Here is a 20,245-nt window from a genome sequence, read left to right on the forward strand (position 1 = left end):
AATATTTTTGTATATATGGGTCTTTGCTCATCATCAGAGATACCCAACAGCGCTAGAGCAAGGGAGATAGGGAGGGTCAGTTGTAGACGGAAGTTAATTACCTCAAACACCTCCATCCAGAACTAAGCCACCCTTGGACAGCTCCAAAACATATAGAAAAAAGAGTTATGTCCTGTCACACAGCAAGGAAAACTCCAGAGATCTCTGAGGAAATATCCTATGCAGTCTCTGGGGGGTGTAGTACACGCTATGTAGAAATTTAGTCTGAATCAACCTGTATGAAATCATAAGTCTCGTACTATCCTCCAGTCCTCTCTGTCAAGGTCAGGTAGGTCCGCTCTCTACGCCTCCCACAGTCTATCCATCCTTGGGGATTCCAAGCTCAGCAAATCAAGATAAAGAGATGAGAGGGGTTTGGATTCCAAGCTCAGCAAATCAAGATAAAGAGATGAGAGGGGTTTGGATAACAACTCCTGATCTAAGAGTTCCTCAACAGGGTCCATTGCTAGGGTTAAGATGTTAGGGAATTGAGCCCGAGCAGCATGTCACAACTGAAGATATCTAAAACTCATCCACCCGGGTAGTCCAAACTTCTGTCAGAGGTCAGGGAATGGTATCAGAGAACCCATGGTGTATATGTCTTGTAAAGTTTTACCCCAAACCAGGCCCACAATTGGGGATCTGGTAGCTGAAGAAAATGTGCAAAATTGGGGTTCCCCCATAAGGGACAAACTGGAGACCAGCAATCAGGTTACCTAAATCTTTGTCTCGCCATGTTGTTCTAGTGGGTTGTGGAAGGCTGGGATATGCTCGGGGCCCCCTACAGACTAGGTTGCCAAGCTCTTGAAGAGAACCCAGAAAAGCAGCCTCAAGGCAAACCGCATCATTGGCCTGAGACTGAATGATCCACCAATGGACAGTGACTAAAACAGTTGCCCAGTAATAGGTCAAAGGTATTCGCCCATTGAACTAAGCCTGAGGGTCCCCGAGAGGTAGGATGAAGCCTGCCCATCTCTGAGCACATAACTAAAATTAAAGTCCCCTAGAAATAGAACGTCCTCCACACCGAATTGCAAGGCCTCATCCATAATAGTAGGGGGCAGGGCAACATCGGCAGGGGGAGGTAGATAAATGCCCACCAGAACAAGGCTAACATTGACAATAGAAGCATGTAAAATAATGTGAAAAAATGTGAAGGCTGTTCACAAGGTTTTAAAGCAGAGACTGTGAGCCAGGCCTTCTCATCGAACATTAGTGCCTGACCTCCATTTTGGAAGAATGTTCAAACATTCCCATAGACACACTCCTAAACCTTGTGGACAGCCTTCCCAGAAGAATTAAAGCTGTTATAGCTGCAAAGGGTGGTCCAACTCAATATTGAACCCTACAGACTAAGACTAGGATGCCAATAAAGTTCATGTGTGTGTAAAGGCAGGTGTCCCAATACTTTTGGTAATATAGTGTATGTGGCTGTTGGTGTGCCCTGACTATACAGGGGGTGATAGATATTTGGGTTTAGTACCACTTTAAAGTGATAAAAGCCTTTGTTTTTTTTTTTATGGACTGCAACTTCTTTATCCTTGTCTAAGTTACAGTTTAAACTGGTGCTATGACCATTGCCCCAGGTTTCCTGTTTTATGGTGGCTCCTTTCTCTGCAGCATTATATGAAGTCACTCTTGCATGCATGGGGTAGAGATGTGTCTCACTATACTGTGTGCATCAATAGAAACTCTATTCAGATAGCTCAGAATGGGGAGGCACTAACCTGCTCCACCCTACGCTCTCCAAGCTAATGCCCCGTACACACTTTTGTCTTCAGATTTACCTTTTCTATGTAGTGCAAGGGCCTGCCGGATTGCATACAAATTGAAAGTGTTTAGGTTTGACCTCATATTATATGGTTTTGGTAAATCTGCAGACAAAAGTCTTCAGATAATCTGCACGTGTGTACGGGGCATTACAGGCTGACTTGAGACTGCATTGTCCACTGTTAACTGTTTTTGTGTGAAGAATGGAAAGTTCAGGGAAGTATTACTGACCGAGCAGGAGCCAGCGGCATTGAAAAGTTGTAAATTGCAAGTGCTGGGGTAAGAATTTTAATAAATGTTGTACTGGGAAATGTTTATTTTACTGTGCACAATGTGGTGGCCTAAAAAACACTGAGGGTCGAAAACGACTTTAATAAAATTTGATTTGATGGGTTACTTTACTTTGCACAAGATTTTTAAAAAAGATAACAGAGTAAAGGGAAAATATTTTTTGTCTTTCTAAAATAAACATCAATTTACAATAGATGAAAATTCAAAAAGGACCGGTGGACTGATTAGTCGATCGATTCTTTAAACCGTGCTTAATAGTATAAGTATTGGTAATCCATAGTATACATAAATCAAACAATAAAGTGCAATCCGTGCATATGTGCCAATAAATTGCCCCTAACATGGGCTGATAATGATGCTGTGACTGCAATATACAAATTCATACGTGAAATAAAGTGCATTGTGCAATTAAATAGTGCCTTGTAATAGCGGACATTAATGTTGGCAATATGTTTAAATGAATGAATAAATAAATAAAGTGCTGTGAATTAAGAAAATTTAAAAGATCTTGTTTTCAAGAAAAAGTCCTTAATCACCAACGTGATTTATACATGCAAAAGTGGTTTTAAACCATTCTTCCTAACTTCTTCAAATAGTGTGCTGTGATAAACTTTGTGTCCACCACCAGTGGCCAAAATGCCTACTTACCAGAGGTAAGTGTAAATATCACCTAATTTGAGTGAGGGGCTCCTCAACCAATGGTCAGATGAATCTCAATCGGGCATCCACAATGTTATAGGGAGCAAGAACAAGAGGCTTCCATGGTGAAGTATGTAGCATTTATTAAACAAATAATGATTAAAAAAAAACTTGTGCTTGTAAGAAGATTGGAGCTCGAAACGGGAAGCAGGGACACCGATTGCGTTCTTCCTGCATTCCAACTGGCAGAAGTGACGTATCACATTATCCCTGACCCTACGTGTTTCGTCAGTATCGTCTGACGTCACCATTAGTAATGTCCACATGACTCCGGGGCGGCCATGGTCCACATTTGGAAAGGGTCCTGTGTGTCTTTGGTTCAGATTCAGATGCAAATTCAAGCAGAAATTCGGACCTGAATCAGTAAACAGCTACACCCTGGACCCTGCTGTGAAGGGCGACCGCAGCATGTGCCAACCCAGTCTTAATGTTATGGGTTCATAATAATGATAATAGGATTTTAAAGCAGTGAGGTTGATGGCCATAAATGTGGGACATAACGGCAAAGTGGTCAAGGTACTGGCAGAGCTGGTAAATATTGTAGGTATATGCTGTGCCATGGAAGCATGCATTCTAGGAATGTCAGAGTGAAATCCGAAGTCTTTCTTTGCATACTTTATGCAGGTCAGTACTTAACCAGTTCTGGACCGGAAGGATTTGCCCCCTTAATGATCAGGCCATTTTTTGCGATTCAGCACTGCGTTACTTTAACAGAAAATTGTGCGGTCGTGCGACACTGTACCAAAATAAAATTGGCACTGTTACTGTAATAATGACATTGGCAGGGAAGGGGTTAACCTAGGGGTGATCAAAGGGTTAAATGTGAGCCTAGGGAGTGTTTACTAACTGTATGGGGGATGGGCTTGTGAAATTATCATAGAGACCTGTGATCCTATATAGCAGGATCACAGGCGCTCTGTGATCATTTCAGAGAGAACAACGGTCTGCTGTGTTTACAACAGCTGACCATCCTTCTCTTTCAGCAGGGAGCGATCGCGGGTGCCCAGCGGAAATCGCGGCCGCCGGTCCTGTGAATCGGCATCCCCGCTGCCTAGTGGGGGCGGGAGCGCGCACTCGCCCCCCCCCCAGCACCACGCACGCGACCGAGGTAAGGCTACATCGTTTCGCGCAGCCAAGCCAGCCTGCTGCAGTAAAACTGCATCGGGCGGTTGGCAAATCCTTTAAATACATAAAGGGAATCAACTCGGTAAAGGAGGAGAGCATATTTAAAAGAAGAAATACTACCACAAGAGGACACTGTTTTAAACTAGAGGGGCAAAGGTTTAAAAGTAATATGAGGAAGTATTACTTTACTGAAAGAGTAGTGGATGCATGGAATAACCTTCCTGCAGAAGTGGTAGCTGCAAATACAGTGAAGGAGTTTAAGCATGCATGGGATAGGCATAAGGCTATCCTTCATATAAGATAGGGCCAAGGACTATTCATAGGATTCAGATATATTGGGCAGACTAGATGGGCCAAATGGTTCTTATCTGCCGACACATTCTATGTTTCTATGTTTCTATGTAAATGATTAAAGTAGAAGTCTGCCCTAACTCTAAAATCCCTTCATCTATAGACCTCCACGATCTAACAGTAACTTATCTAGTCCTGTAAAGAAGAAATCAGTATACATACCTTTTTTGAAGCGGATCTGACCCCATCCTACGCTGAGCTGTCAGCCGTGGCTTTGCTGTGTAGGTGGGGGCAGAGGACACATCTGACAATGGAAGCCCCATAGTAAGTCTATGGGTGACGTCACCCCCCATTCATTTCACAGCCATTGTCTCTTCTGCAGAGCTTCCGGCGCTGGAGACAGGATCGGATCGGCTTCAAAAAAGGTAAGTACCGTATATACTCGAGTATAAGCCGACCCGAATATAGGCCCCTAATTTTACCACAAAAAAATGGGAAAAATGATTGACTTAAGTATAAGCCTACGGTGGGAAATGCAGCAGCTACTGGACCCAACTGGACCACCACGAGACCCAAAACAGGGGCTGCGGGCAGGGTATAGGAAAATGCAGGGCTGTGGGCATGGTACAGGAGAATGCAGGGCTGTGGGCATGGTACAGCAGAATGCAGGGCTGTGGGCATGGTACAGGAGAATGCAGTGCTGCGGGCATGGTACAGGAGAATGCAGGGCTGTGGGCATGGTACAGGAGAATGCAGGGCTGCAGGCATGGTACAGGAGAAAGCAGGGCTGCGGACATGGTACAGGAGAAAGCAGGGCTGCGGGCAATGTACAGGAGAATGCAGTGCTGCGGGCATGGTACAGGAGAATGCAGTGCTGCGGGCATGGTACAGGAGAATGCAAGGCTGCGGGCATGGTACAGGAGAATGCAGGGCTGCAGGCATGGTACAGGAGAATGCAGGGCTGCGGACAATGTACAGGAGAATGCAGTATACGGGCATGGTACAGGAGAATGCAGGGCTGCGGACATGGTACAGGAGAATTCTGGGATGCGGGCATTGTACAGGAGAATGCAGGGCTGTGGGCATGGTACAGGAGAATGCAGGGCTGTGGGTATGGTACAGGAGAATGCAGGGCTGTGGGCATTGTACAGGAGAATGCAAGGTTGTGGGCATGGTACAGGAGAATGCAGGGCTGTGGACATACTACAGGAGATGCAGTGCTGCGGGCATGGTACAGGTGAACCATGCCCGCAGCACTGCATCTCTTGTAGTATGCCCGCAGCCCGCATAATGGCAGGTAGTGCGGCTGTGGAGGAGTCTCACTTACCTGTTCCTGAGGCGCGTTAGATTTAAAAATAAAACGTATACGGCCTTTCCCGAGCGGCAGCGGTGCATGTGCGGTGACATGTTGGCGCCGGGTGGCGCCATTTTTAAATCTAATTTTTTTTTTTTATGACTCGAGTATAAGCCGAGAGGGACGTTTCAGCACAAAAAAATGTGCTGAAAAACTTGGTTTATACTCGAGTATATACGGTATACTGATTTCTTCTTTACAGGGCTAGATAGTTTAGTGTTAGATTGTGGAGATGTATATATGCAGAGATTTTATTTTTAGGGTGGACTTACACTTTAAAGCAGAATGCTACTGAAAAATAATAAGATAAAAATAAAATAGCCTATTTAAATATAACATAACAAAACCACCTTAATCTGATTGACAGCATCATATAACCCACTTCCCCTGTGCCCAGATCTGACTGGACAATGATAGGAGTAGCAGCAAACTGATAAAGCTCACCTCTCTGTCACTTTGCTTTCTACTTCCCTCAGCATGATTCTTGTCAGCACATGATTGGCTTCTGGTGCTGCTTCTTATTTCTTCTTATGCCTGTTATTTGCTCTATGAAACAAGCAATATTATCCTCCCCCTGACAATTGTATAGGTGCAAGATGTTTGAGAGTGTGCATGTGTCATTTGTTTTGTGTTCACAAACCTGCAAGTGTGCAATTTGCCAGTTAGAATTTATATACAAATTGCACACACTGATCAGCCATAACATCATGACTGCACACCTAAATTTGAGTAGATTCTCCTTTTCCTGCCAAAACAGCCCTGGCCTTTCCAGGCATTCACTCCACTAGACTTCTGAAGGTATGCTGTGCTTGCATTTTTCCCATTGTGCATTTGGTGCTATCTCTTACCAAGGGAAGAAACGTGCACCCATCCAGCTATCCACTTGATGTAAAAGAAAACATGATTTATCACACCGGGCTACCTTCCTCCATTGGTCCCTGGTCCAGTTCTCATGCTCATGTATCTATTGTAGGTGCTTTTGGCTGTGGACACAGGTCAGCATGGGCACCCTGACCAGTCTGCGGCAATAAAGGTCACAATAAACTGCAATGCACTGTGTGTTCTGACAACTTTTTATCAGAGCCAGCATTTCCTTTTTCCAGCAATTTGAGCTACAGTAGCTCTTCTATTGGGTTAGACTATACGGGCCAGCCTTTGCTCCCCACATGTATCAGTGAGGCTTGGCCGCCTATGACACTGTCACTGGTTCATCAGTTTACCAGTTTTCCTTCCCTGGAACGCTTTTGGTAGGTCCTGACCACTGCAGACTGTGAACATCCCATAAGACCTGCAGTTTTGGAGATGCTCTGACCCAATCGGCTAGACCAGGAGTTCCCAAACTGTGGGTCGCGACCCACTGGTGGGTTGCAAGCTGAATTTCAGTGGGTCGCCGGAAGGCCTCCTGCAGCTCACTGACACCCGCAAGTGCAGCCCGATATCCCGGCTGCACTTGTCAGCCGTCAGTGAACTCCTGTAAAGTTTGGCTCCTCCTATCACAGGCGGAGTCAGTAATATTGCACTCCACCTATGACAGGAGGAGCCATGATGCGATTGGATGAACAGCACTCCACTGCACTCACTCCTGCAGCTATTGTGTGAGTCGGAGTCCCCTGCCTGGAATCAATCCTTCCACGTGCTGATAAGAGGTGAGAATGGATGGGACCAGCATGTAATTGTACATCACACAGAGAACACACAGGTAAACTAAGATGGGTCACCCTGTACCCTTCAACACCTCTACCTAGGTAGCCAACCCACCTCCTGTTCATGCCATGGCTCCTTCTTCATCATGCCTTGTCTCCTTCTTCATGTCATGCCTCCTTCTTCATCATGCCTTGTCTCCTTCATGCCATGGCCTCCTTCTTCATGCCATGCAGCATGGCATGAAGAAGGAGACAAGGCATGAAGAAGGAGTCATGACATGAAGAAGGAGACAAGGCATGATGCCTGAGCCTCCTCTTCATGCCTTGCTTGACTTCCTTCATCATGCTATGCCTCCTTTCCGTCATGTCTTGTTTCCTTCCTTCTTCATGCCATGCCTCCTTTTCTTCATGTCTTGTTTCCTTCCTTCTTCATGCCATGCCTCCTTCTTTCTCATACCTGTTGCACCCGGTGTCATTTGCCAACCTTCTTCTTATAATGACTATACAGTGTGACTTACCTTGTATTTATTATCACCATGACCATGCGGGTTGGCGACCCACATTTGCACAGGCATAGCAGCCCATTGATTCGAGTGGGCTGCTATGCCTGCGTTTTACTCTGCAAAAGGTGCATGCAGAATTTTAAAAAATGCAGTCCCCGTGAAATCCATCCTGCTTTTGCACCATGCGACTTAACTGCAGTTCCTGCACATGCAAACTGAGTTTTTAATTGCTGGCCCCACATATATAAAAACGCAGAAAGCTTGCCAGTGCAGGAACTGTAAGTCGCATGGTGCAAAAGCAGGATGGATTTCAAGGCCGCTGGATTTTTTTAAAATTCTGCATGCACCTTTTTTCTGTGGAAAACGCAGGCATAGCAGCCCGTTCAAATCAATGAGCTGCTATGCCTGTACAAATGTGGGCCGCCAACCCGCATACATGTGAACCAGGCCTAAAGCAATAGTAAAGTAATTTACAAAAACTGCGATGGCGGTCGGGAATCATTTAAGTCATACCGCACTAGTATAACACTGTGATGTGTAAAGGGGCACTATGACGTGAAAATGGCTACAAGTGGGTCCCGAAAAATAACTGTATTCAGAAGTAGTTCTCGGCCCAAAAAAGTTTGGGAAGCCCTGGTCTAGACATTACAATTTGGGCCTTAGTCTCAGTGAGGGTTCATTCCTTTGCAGTGCGGAGAGGCCACAGTCACCCTGCAAAGTTTTTTTTGTTTTTTCTGGTGCCTACAGTTGGGCTTTAAATATTTCACAAGAACTTCAAGGCAACTAACAATTGCAGATGGCAGCTTCCTTTTGCATTCAGAAAAGGATTTCATTAATAATAAAAGTGTATTATAGGTTATGGGTTATAATGAGAAATCGTTGTATGGGTATATTGGTTGTGCTGACACTGGTGTATGGTAATGCTAGTATTGGTAGAAGATTAAAGTGGTTCTAAGGGAAAAATATTTTTACCCTAATGCGTTCTCTGCTTTAATGTAAAAAACCTTTTGTGTTCAGCTCCCCCCTATATACTTACTAAAAAAGATAAAAATACAGAAAGCGCACCAGCCTAGCGCATTACCTTTGCAACAATTTATTAACAAAAGACATTGCTGTACATCATAAAAATGATGTGATAAAAAAAAAATATATATATATATATATTTTTTTTTTTTATCACGCTAGAACAAGTCATCTCGTTTGTGAGAATGATGTACAGAAATACATTTTTTTAATAAACTGTTGCAAAGTTAATGCGCTAGGCTGGTGCGCCCTCTGTATTTTTATCATTTTTAGGGTATATCTGGGTTTCACTGGCTTGTTTGGAGAGGAGCACAGCCGAAACAGCGCCTAAACAAGTGGAGACGCTCTTCTACAGACCTAGCCGCCAGCAACTCAAGCGCAGGAGCATTTATTTCTTCTTTCTTTTATACTTACTAAAGTCTGATCTCCATCCATAGTTGTGCCTGAGAGCAGAGGCTCTCTCCACTCTACCTCCTCACTGGCCATGGAGGGAGCAGCAGAAGCCATTGGCTCCTTCTGCTGTCAATCACAGCCTCTTAAGGAGAGAGCAGGGGGCCGGATCGAGCCTCACTGTGTGTGTCATTGGACACAGCATGGCTCAAGTTTAGGCCCACATAAGTGTCCCCATAGTAAATGGTTTGCTGTAGAGGCACTCAGAAGGGGGAGGAGCCGGGAGCATCAGCGTGGGACCTGAGAAGAGGAGGATCAGGATGCTCTTTGCAAAATCATTACACATAGCAGGTAAGTATGACATGTTTGTTATTTAAAAAGAAAAAATGTTTCCCTTTACAATCACTTTACATTTTTGGTGGGTTAGTAGAGGTAACACTATTAAGTGACAGTGACAGGAGTGCTAGTGGTGATGTTGGTGTATGGTGGTGGTGAACACAGATGAATGACAGTACCTGACTGGTAGTAGAAGTATATGGTAATGGGCATAGCAATAAATTGGTTATGTTTGAAATGGTAGTGTTGACATTTCTATACAGATATTCCGTGTAAATGATCAATTCATAACCAATTTCACAATAAATACTTTTATTCAGACGTAATATAATTCATTTGTAGCATAGCAAATAAAATTAAATGTAAAAAAGTGTATTACTACACTGAGAAAATATACAATTTACATATCATATAAAGTAGCAGAATTTAATACACATAAGACAAACATTCATTGTTTACAATCATGTCTGTTTTACTTTATACACATACAAATGTATTTTTTGATACAGAAAGGATACTTGCAGAATGTGAAAATGCTGAAAAATGAAAACTCTATACACTGTATATTTTGAAATATTTTATAGGAATAAGGCACAAGCTGTCAAGAAAAAGCTTTATATCTTCCTTGTAGACAGCCAGATTGTTCGCCACTACAGAATAGTTTAGGCATGGTTATAGTATTTGGGGGAATTATTGGTGAAAATTAATTTAGTTATTCAAAGTGGAACTTTATGTGAGAAAAAAAAATGGCAAACAGGCAGGATTTAAATGCAAAAGACAAACTATGTTTCTCCTGTATTATCATTTTATTACCGGCCAGTATGTCCTGAACACTGAGCTGCACATGTATGTGCACGGGAGTGACATTATCTTGACTGGGCCAACGAAATTGGACAAAGATAGGTACTCGGAAGCCGATCTTTCTGGTACCTCCTAGGAACAGACTTACAAGAAATGTGAATTGGCACAACCCAAAACAATAAAGCAGCATTTTAAGAGCCCACCGCTTCTGGTCAGTATCATGGCTAGAAACAATGCACAAGTGATCCCAGAGCTTGGGATACACCCAGCACACAACCAGAGATGTTGGCCACTAAAGGCCCGTAAAAGCATCGGCCGACGACCGATCTGCCGATTGTAGTCTTGTTAGTATGATGCCTCCGACAGCCGTCAGCGCACATTCTGCCGACAAGAATCTGTCATGCAAGCATTAAAATTTTAGTATGCCGACACCAGAGCGCCCGATTGTTCGCCAATCAGTACAGAATTCGGCCGACAGACCGCAGATTTGCAATACTGGGCATGCTCAGAAAAGGAAAAACACAGGGAAAGTTAACCATTACATGACATCACTTCTGCAGTCAGCTGTAGTCGGCGGACAAAATTCTTGTGCTGTCTTTTGCACTTTTCAACAGACACCGACAGCCCTGGACAAAAGACGGCCGATCGTTCGCCGACGATCGGTACGTGTGTACGGGGCTTTAGTGTAGAGCCTAATACCCAACCAAAAATTCACTAGAAGTCACAATTGTGTAATTGGATCGGACTCTAAAGGTTAGCCAGAGAGAAGGCTGTCTTCAAGCCATCAGTTTTCTCCTCTGACACCAAGAATTGCATGCTAAAAGCTGGTGGTACAGAAGGAAACCCAGTGTTATCATTTCCCATGGGCCAAGAAAGCATGCCTACTTTATGAATTCTAAAGACCACAAACAAAGATGTTAAACCACTAACTGCCCACAGTCCATTTTCCAGAGCTTTGTTTCATCCCATCCCCTGAACCACCCACATCTGAGATTCACCAGGTGGTATAGAGCAGAGGCAAGGAAGAGGACTTCCACAAACCTACGCAGTATAGACCTATACCAGAGGATATATCCATCACATACACCCTCTACAAAAAAACTAGTTCATTTTATGGTTGTACTAGTCAACACTTCTCTGGGGCAGGGAATAAAGGGATATTTCGCCAATAGCAAAAAATGACCTTGCAGGGAAACTAAAAAAAAAAAAAAAAAAAAACAATCTGAAAATACTACGTAGGGCAAGTATCTGAAATCTACTTTTATATACATTTTCCATAATCTTCTGCACACTAGAAATCAGGCTGAGAATAGGAGTGTCAGCCTTATGAATCACTCCATAGTGCTGTCACCCCTACAAGTATTTAGGCATTTTATGGGAATGGGGGATTGAACTCAGAGGGCCTCATAAGTGTTGGGATGCTCATTTATAGTTCACAAAGCAGAGAGTTGTAGTGTCACCCATATTTGAAGGACTGATTAATTACTGGCTGTATAATAATGCTAAAGTGTGTGAATCACATAGTGGCAAATATGTTTGACAAGGGTTTATTATGAAGACAGCTATTACTTCTAATTGCTACCTACCATACGTGTGAAAATGTAATACATTAGCTATTATTCCCTAATATCTGAGTGATAGTGAACAGCTCCAGTAACTGGTCAGGCTTAGTACTTTGTACGAACACAAATTGCTGCGCTAAACATTTAATATATATTACTGTGACCGTGTATAGAAATAACAGAACAAAATATAATGTATCATAAAGTGAGTACCATAAATTTAAAAAGTCCAATGAAGAAAATACTAAAAGATTATTATTATTATTATTATTATTATACAGGATTTATATAGCGCCAACAGTTGGCGCGCCGCTTTACAATTTGAGGGAATACAATACAGTTACAATACAATTCAATACAGGAGGAATTAGATGAGAAATTCCAGTGCTCTGTGCAAGTCAGATATGTCTAATGTGGATATGGATGGCAAACCGAAAAGTGATTCACCCAGGTGCACCTCCACCATCTAGTGTAAAGTGGCTTCTTACCGGATCTCACAAATGATATTGGATAGTTGTTCCAACAAGCCATACATAAAAAATGAATCAGAAATATCTCCATCGAGTGAAACTGTATGGTATGTGTATTAAAATCAAAGTGCTAATTACTCACAATGTCATCTATTAAAAAAGGCATATATGCAAAAAATACCGGTCCCGGAATCAGATCCCACATGTATATGCAGTAAAGCATGCTTGTTATGCTCACTGTGGAACCTAAGGGGTTTATCCTCTGCATTGTGTAAAAAGGTTGTTTGATCCTGTATGCACAGATCCTCCTCTTCTTCCGCTGACTCCAGAACAGGTCCGGATGAGACAGGGCCTTTGGAGTCAGGCTGCACATGCTTAGTTTGGTGTGTATTGCTATTGAGTTTTTTATTCCTTCCTGGGAGAGTGCATGTGATCAGCACAGGGTCAATCAGCACTGTTGAGATAGAGGGTCAGGGGTTCTGGATCCTGATAGGACAGCTCAGTGCAGTATGAAAACTCTTCCTACAAGGTTTACCAGGAACTGATAGAAGTTACAAGACTGCTAAATACTGCTGATGAGAAAAGGTATTTAGCAGTTTATATTTACTAAAATAATTTCATTTCCATGTTCTGTGTGATTGTGGGAGACCAGATATAGTGAATGCAGGGTCCTGGGTTTAGTAACACTTTAAGTGTAGTAACAGCTTGCCAACTGTCCCAGATTTGCCAGGACAGTCCATTTTTGTCCTCTGTCCCAATGCTATGCCCTGGACCATTTTCTAGGATCACAACATCACAGAAACAAGATCCCCCCCATTGTCCATAACATAGGGGTGTGATTCTGCAGTTCATGTTGTCATAATTGGGCAGGCAGTGCCAGTACAAGGCTATCCAGCGCCCAGGGCAAAGATGCCAAACTGCTCCCCCCTTCCATTAGGGTTAGGGTCAGGGTCAGCGCACCCATATCCCTGCAATAAACAATGGCACCCAGGGCAGCCTTCCTTCCTGCCCACTCCTTGTCCCAGCCCTGAGGGCAGGACATATGTTACTGGCAGAATCACCAGATGAAAAAAGGAAAAAGCGTGAAAAAAAAAGGAAAATAATGCAACCGCCACATCTGCTGGTAAGCTGAAATATATCACATTTTAATTTGTGGTTTAGTTATGCTTTAAATCAGAAATTAGGTAAAATCCAATTTCTTGCTAAGTTTTAATCATCATTTTTTTTTTTTTTGGTAAATATAAATATTTTACATAAAAAGACAGCACTGCATATAGCATATACCTGGAAAAGGTAATATACGTCCATAGGAATAACAGTAGCAGTTTCCGTGCCAGAATTTGCTAGGAGAGATCTCTGGATGGTTTTCAGGCAACCTCACTTGGCTAGGTTCCAGGACGATCTCGGTTTCTTTCGCTGTAGAGCTGCTCATTTTTAGTTATGAGTTTTCTCCTGTTTAAAAAAGTAACATTCAACGTAACAATGAAAATAGCTATAGTTTTCTCATATTCACAAAGGATATTCAAAGCTACACAGCACTTCTTATCAACACTTTACCGCACAATGACTCATCATCACTGCCAGCCGACACGGCGTTCTGTTGTCAACATCTATTATGCGACAGTACACTGTCCTGAGATATTGTATTACTTTCTGGCCTAACACAGTCGGTTTGGCATTACACTAGCACATCTTTTAACAAATTACAGGCCCATTCACCATTTTCAATGCAAAGCATGCATGTATTACATTTCAAAAGGAAATCCAGTTTGTTATTTCCATGTGTCTCCTTTAAATCTATGTGCTTAGACTCAGAGTAACAATAAATTGGCTTAAAGCGGAGTTCCGGCCACAAAATCGACATAATCGATTTTGTGGCCATCCGCTTGCTTTTCTTCACCTGAAAAGGAAATGGATAGTTAGGATTTTTTTTTTTTTTTTTACTTACCTTGTTATTGTAGAAAGAAATACTCACCTGTCTTCCACTTCCCCCCTCGGAGGCCGCGGCCCGCGCCGTCACTTCCGGTTTGCAATGATTACTGGGAGCTGAACGTCATCGCTCCCAGGAATCAATGCAACGGCACCGGCCCCGCTCGTCACTTCCGGTGCGACGCCGCATTCCCTGCTAAACAGCTACTGAGCATGCCCAGAAGCTGTGGAGGAATGTGGCGCCGCACCGGAAGTGACGAGAGGGGCTGGTGGAGGCGTATTCTGGGAGAAGAAGACACGGAAGAGGACGCAAAAGAGGATCGAGCTGGCTTCAGCTGCCCACAACAGAGATGGCAACGCTGGAGAAGAAATTTTAAAAGTGAGTATTTCTTCTTGCAGGTAAGTGCGAACTGGGGCAGACCAGAGGCTAGCCATTGTGGAATGTACTAGCCCTGACTGTCCCGGGGGGTATTTTCATTGAAAATATTTTTTTGTGGCCGGAACTCCACTTTAAGGGTGTTGTTTTTTTTGTTTTTTTTGGAGATCTTGGATAGGGTTGAGGGACTTGAGTAGGATACTCCAAAAACAGAAACTATGTAGAGGTTGAGGACAGTGAATTCCTTTTTGGTAAGCTGAAGCAGAAGTCCTTGTATATAGCAGACTGTGGACTTGGCTTTAGGATAGAAGCAATTACCAGCACACAAGCTTCTTCCTTTTCAGCAGCAAGAGCCACTGAGAGTCCCTTCACCAAGAACCAAATGGACTAAGCTCTTCAGAACACCAGCCAATGTCCCCTTTAGCAAATACACAGCTGACTTCCTTGAACAAGAGGGGTGGCAGCATCCCAAAAGTCTCTAATATCTCTCAGCAGTTTGTACTCACAAAAAGGTCCAGGAACAGTTGGTAGGCCCTTCCAAAATCCAAACAACATCTTTCTCTGTTGATACCAGACTAGATCTTCAGCAGACAGCCCCTCGTCAGCTCTCAGTAGCTTCAGCATCCAGATCCTCAGGTTGCAAGCACATGGTAGCACAGTCCTGGGAGGGAAGCAAGCCTTCCAGGCTGGGCTATTCCTCTCCAGGAAAAGACCAAGAGCCCAGTGTGCTCAGAGAATATATATACGGTAGTTGCCTTCAGCTCCTTGGGATTGGCCAAGGCTGTATAAATATTCATGCTTTCATCTGCATAGCTCTACACCTATGTTCCAGAATGTTCTCACAGCCTTTCTGGAAAGCAGAGGGAGTAAACAGACTAGCAACAGCTGAGAACACTGCGCAGACCTAACTAGTCAAAGTCAACTGCACTGAATAAAGTGAGCAACTAAGTTTGCCTAATACAGCAATTGCAGCCACACTGTTTACAGTGTGGCATGCTAAATTTACCTTTCAAAACACAGCTCCACAAAAGTCAACACTACGGCCTTGTGTACACAGCTACCTGTAAACGGACGTTTAGGAGCAGTTGGGCATGTTTTTCAGAAGCCCCTGAACCCTCCTCTATGTTATCTTATCTGTCCATGTACACTGGGTCGTTTACAGTCATTTAGAGGCAGTTGAGTTCAGTGTCGTTTTTTGGAAAGCAATTATTTGCGTTCAGGATGTTCAGAACGTGCGTTTACCGGCGTTTCAAACGCAAAACGCGACCGAACTGGATCACCCGCGTTTAGCCCTTGCGTTTTTCTATTTTAAAGGGGAATGATTTTTTGACCTCTAAAAACGTCTCTGAGCGCAAACGCTCGCTAAATGCCGCTAAACACGGCTGCAAACGCGACACAACGGACGTTTTAAACGTCCTTTACATAGCTGTCAACTTCCAGCATTCAAAGGACTTTTTAAAACGTCCCGTGTACATGTAGCCTAAATCTATCTATCTAATCCTAGCACCTATCTAGGAGGGGCAAAGCTGCTTTCAATAGTTCTTAACTGCCACTAGATGGCCTTAATCTCCTCAGTTGAATTACAGCATCATTTATCCCACTTCCCCTGAGACCAGGCTGTCCTGAATCTGCTCTTAGCCCAGGGATCCTCAAACTATGGCCCTCCTGCTGTTGCGGAACTACACATCCCATGAGGCATTGTAAAACTCTGACGTTCACACACTTGACTAGGCATGATGGGAATTCTAGTTCCTGAACAACTAGAGGGCCATAGTTTGAAGACACATGCTGCCTGTAAAGGGTCTGTGAAGAAGAAGCAATACAGTCTAGAGACCCTCTCTCTGTCACTCTGCTTTCTCCTCCTATCAACATTGATTATTTTTAACCACTTGACCACCGGCCACTGTGCTGCTACTGCGGCACAGTGGCTCGTTCCCGTCCAGCGACGTAGACCTACGTCGCTGGACTCCTCCCCCTGTAGGCGGCGCTCGCGCGCCGCCGGAGGCGCGCTCCCGCTGTTTTCATTCACAGCGGGAGTCGGGCCAGGGGAGGAGCAGCGGCGATCGCCGCTGCTCTTACCCGATCGTCGGGGATCGAGTCTGGAGATCCGCCCGCTGTGTGTAAACACAGCGGGCGGATCTCCATAGTGACAGGGAGTGACAGATCGGACTGTTCAGCATAGCTGGACATCCGATCTGTCCTTCTGTCACACAGTCACCTCCCCCTCAACACGTCAGTAAGCATTAGGCATACATTAACCCCTCCCTCTCCAATAAAATTAACCCCTTCACTGCCAGTGTCATTTTTACAGTAACAGTGCATATATATAGCACTGATTACTGCAGTAATGTCACTGGTACCCCCAAAAGTTTTAAAAATGTCAGTCAAGGGTCCGATCTGTCCGCCGCAATGTCGCAGTCCCGCAAAAAAATCGCAGATCACCGCCATTACGCGTTAAAAAAAAAAAACACCAAAAATGACAGAAATCTTTCCCTTAGTTTGTAAACGCAATAACTTTTGCGCAAACCAATCAAAATACGCTTATTGCGATTTTTTTTACCAAACATAGGTAGCAGAAAACAAATTGGCCAAAAATTTTTAAAAAAATTGATTTTTACATATTTTTTGGGGGGAATTTCATATAAAAAAATGTTAAAAATATTGTTATTTTTTCAAAATAAACGCTCTTTTTTTGTTTATAGCGCAAAAAGTAAAAATCGCACAGGTGATCAAATACCACCAAAAGAAAGCTCTGTTTGTGGGAAAAAAAGGACGTAAAGTTTGTTTGGGTACGGCATCGCGCGACCGCGCAATTGTCAGTTAAAGTCGCACAGCGCCGAATCGCAAAAAGTGGCCTGGACGGAAGACAGCAAAATCCTCCGGTGGTAAAGTGGTTAAAAATACATTTTATGAGGTGTTACAGAACTGCATTCATTTGTGTATTGTATATCTGCTTGCATTAAAGCCGTATGAAACCCAAAACCAAAAATATAATTTATTGGAGCTTACCAATCGATATATGCATTATGTGGTGGCTACATTTGTTTTAATTTTTTAGGCTTTTTCCCTCTTTCACCTGGTAATCTATAGCACAGTAACACACCACCTCTATTAGAGCGCCTCCACTCTGGGTGAAGGAGCAACAGAGGCACCTTGGACAGCAGCATAGTCAGTCTGGGGGGAGGGGAGTGTTAGATGCACAACCAGATTTAGATACACTAACAAATTGAAGCCAAACTCCAGCTAAAACCTTTAAAGCAGAGTTCCAGGCCCCCAAATACTTTTTTTTTTTTTTTAAAACACTCTGCCATACTTGTGTACACATGTACAGCAACATATAGTTAATGTCATAAATTTGGTCCTTGTAGTTTATGTTAAAATAGTGGAAAACTAGATTTTGGAAGCAGGCATGTTCCATTGCTGTTGTGGGCAACTGAAGCCCTCTTCTCTTCATTTCCAGGATTCGATGCAGCTGACTATGCAGCATGAACCTCCCGATCTCACGCCTGCGCAGTAATGCCACTGCGCGGCGCTCTCTCGTCCTGATAGGTTGCCTTAGCAATGGCAATGTTGGCAGAAGTTCCAGCCCCTTTTTATAGCAACCTGTCAATCACAGGAAAGGCTGGAGGGTAATGGAAGTCGGGGAAAGCAGGGTCTTCCCGTTCACATAATTTCCAGTCTGGAAATAATGCAAGATTTCATCACTAGGCAATTTGCAAGGTCTCCTTAGATAGATGACGCCAATATCCCAGAAGTCCATGTGACGAAATTGCCTAGTGGGGAAATCCCCTGGGCCGCCGCAGACAGAAGTGCTGCAGAAAATCAAGATAAAAAGGTAAAAGTAAACCAGGTCTCACAGGTGAACCCTGCGGACGATGGGGGTGGGGATTTTAGTGTGCCCAAGAAAGCCAGTTAGATAAAATACAAATTAAAAAAATATACATTTTATTTAACCACTTGCCGACCGCCGCAAGTACATATACTGTGGCAGTCAGCCCCGTAAAGGCAAAGTGACGTATGGATACGTCACTCGCCTGCGAGCCAATAGGGCGCTCCCGCCCCCGCTTGTTCACTGTGATCCCCGCGGGTGTGACCGTCGGACTCGATGTCCGCCGGTCACTCGCGATCGTCCAGTACAGAGGGAGAAAAGCAGGTGGCTAATGTAAACAAAGCCGTCTGTCATTCTCCCTTGTAAGTGCAGAGATCATACGGTCCTGCTATGTAGGATCGTATATCTCTGTAGTTACACAAACAGCCACATCCCATAACAGTTAGAAGCACGCCCCTAGGGACACATTTAAACCCTCCTTCTCCAATAAAGTTAACCCCTTCCCTGCCAGTGTCATTTTTACAGTAACAGTGCATATGTATAGCACTGATTACTGCAGTAATGTCACTGGTAACCCCAAAAGTGTCAAAAATGTCAGTCAAGGGTCCGATCTGTAAGCCGCAATGTCGCAGTCCCGCAAAAAAAAATCGCAGATCGCCGTCATTGCTCGTTAAAAAATAAATAAATAAAAATGACAAAAATCTTTCCTTTAGTTAGTAAACACAATAACTTTTGCGCAAACCAATCAAAATACGCTTATTGCGATTTTTTTTTACCAAACATATGTAGCTGATAACAAATTGGCCTAAAATGTTAAAAAATTTTGATTTTTTAATTTTTTTGGGGGGGAATTACATATAAAAAAATGTGAAAAATATTGTTATTTTTGCAAAATTGTCACTCTTTTTTTGTTTATAGCGCATGATCAAAAAATCGCACAGGTGATTAAAGCGGAGTTCCAGCCATTTACTCACCTGTCCAACGGTCCAGCGATGCGGCCGCCCGAAGCCTCGATCCTCTCCCTCGGCGCCGGCATCACTGCTGTGGGCACCCGGCTGTTACAGTTTGCGGCTTCACAGCCGGGTACCTACTGCGCATGCGCGAGTCGTGCTGCGCGCCGTGATTGGTCGGCAATCTTCTGGGACCTCTGACGTGTCCCAGAAGATTGCAGGGAGGGAGGGGGAGAGGAGAACTTCCGATAAGATAATAAAAAATCATATGAAAATACAGTATCTAGAAGTATTGTGTACAGTATCTTGATGTATTACAGCACATCCTGTAATATGATAGATTGACACGTTTCACCCATATTTCGGGCTTCCTCAGGATCCAGATGTGTAGCAGGCTTTTCTCATATATATATATATATATATATATATATATATATATATATATATATATATATATATATATACCCTCAATAGAAATATCAAACTAAAATTCATTCATTCAGAAATTGAATTGAGAAATTGAATTTCTCAGCCAGCTTGCTGCCAGCATGGATGCTGCACAGTGTGACTCCTCTTCATGTTAATATGAGCATTTTCCATCTATTGGACATATAGCCTTAACCATAGATGATTCTTGGTAGCTATATGTTTTTTGAACATTGTGTGTTTGCACTTATGGTCTATTGGTATTAATTTTCACTTGGGGGCCTGTGAGCTCCTTTTTCCTGCCTATACACTGTGTATATTTTATATATATATATATATATATATATATATATATATATATATATATATATATATATATATATATATATATATATCTACTTTGAGAAAAGCCTGCTACACATCTGGATCCTGAGGAAG

At 43.4% G+C, this 20,245-nt stretch overlaps 1 protein-coding gene across 2 annotated transcripts in view; it reads right to left on the reverse strand.

The window, feature by feature from the left end:
* Window positions 1–13,591: 13,591 nt before the first annotated feature.
* Window positions 13,592–20,245, reverse strand: part of FLACC1 (flagellum associated containing coiled-coil domains 1) — a 67,315-nt gene continuing 60,661 nt past the window's right edge. For both annotated transcript variants that reach the window (XM_082261317.1, XM_082261316.1), the window contains one exon: window positions 13,592–13,749. In XM_082261317.1, coding sequence (XP_082117443.1) covers window positions 13,683–13,749 — 67 coding nt within the window. In that variant the 3' untranslated portion in view covers window positions 13,592–13,682. The remainder of the gene's footprint in view (window positions 13,750–20,245) is intronic.

The sequence above is a fragment of the Pelophylax lessonae genome, assembly GCF_965119305.1.
Source record: "Pelophylax lessonae genome assembly, chromosome: 6".
NCBI lineage: Eukaryota > Metazoa > Chordata > Amphibia > Anura > Ranidae > Pelophylax > Pelophylax lessonae.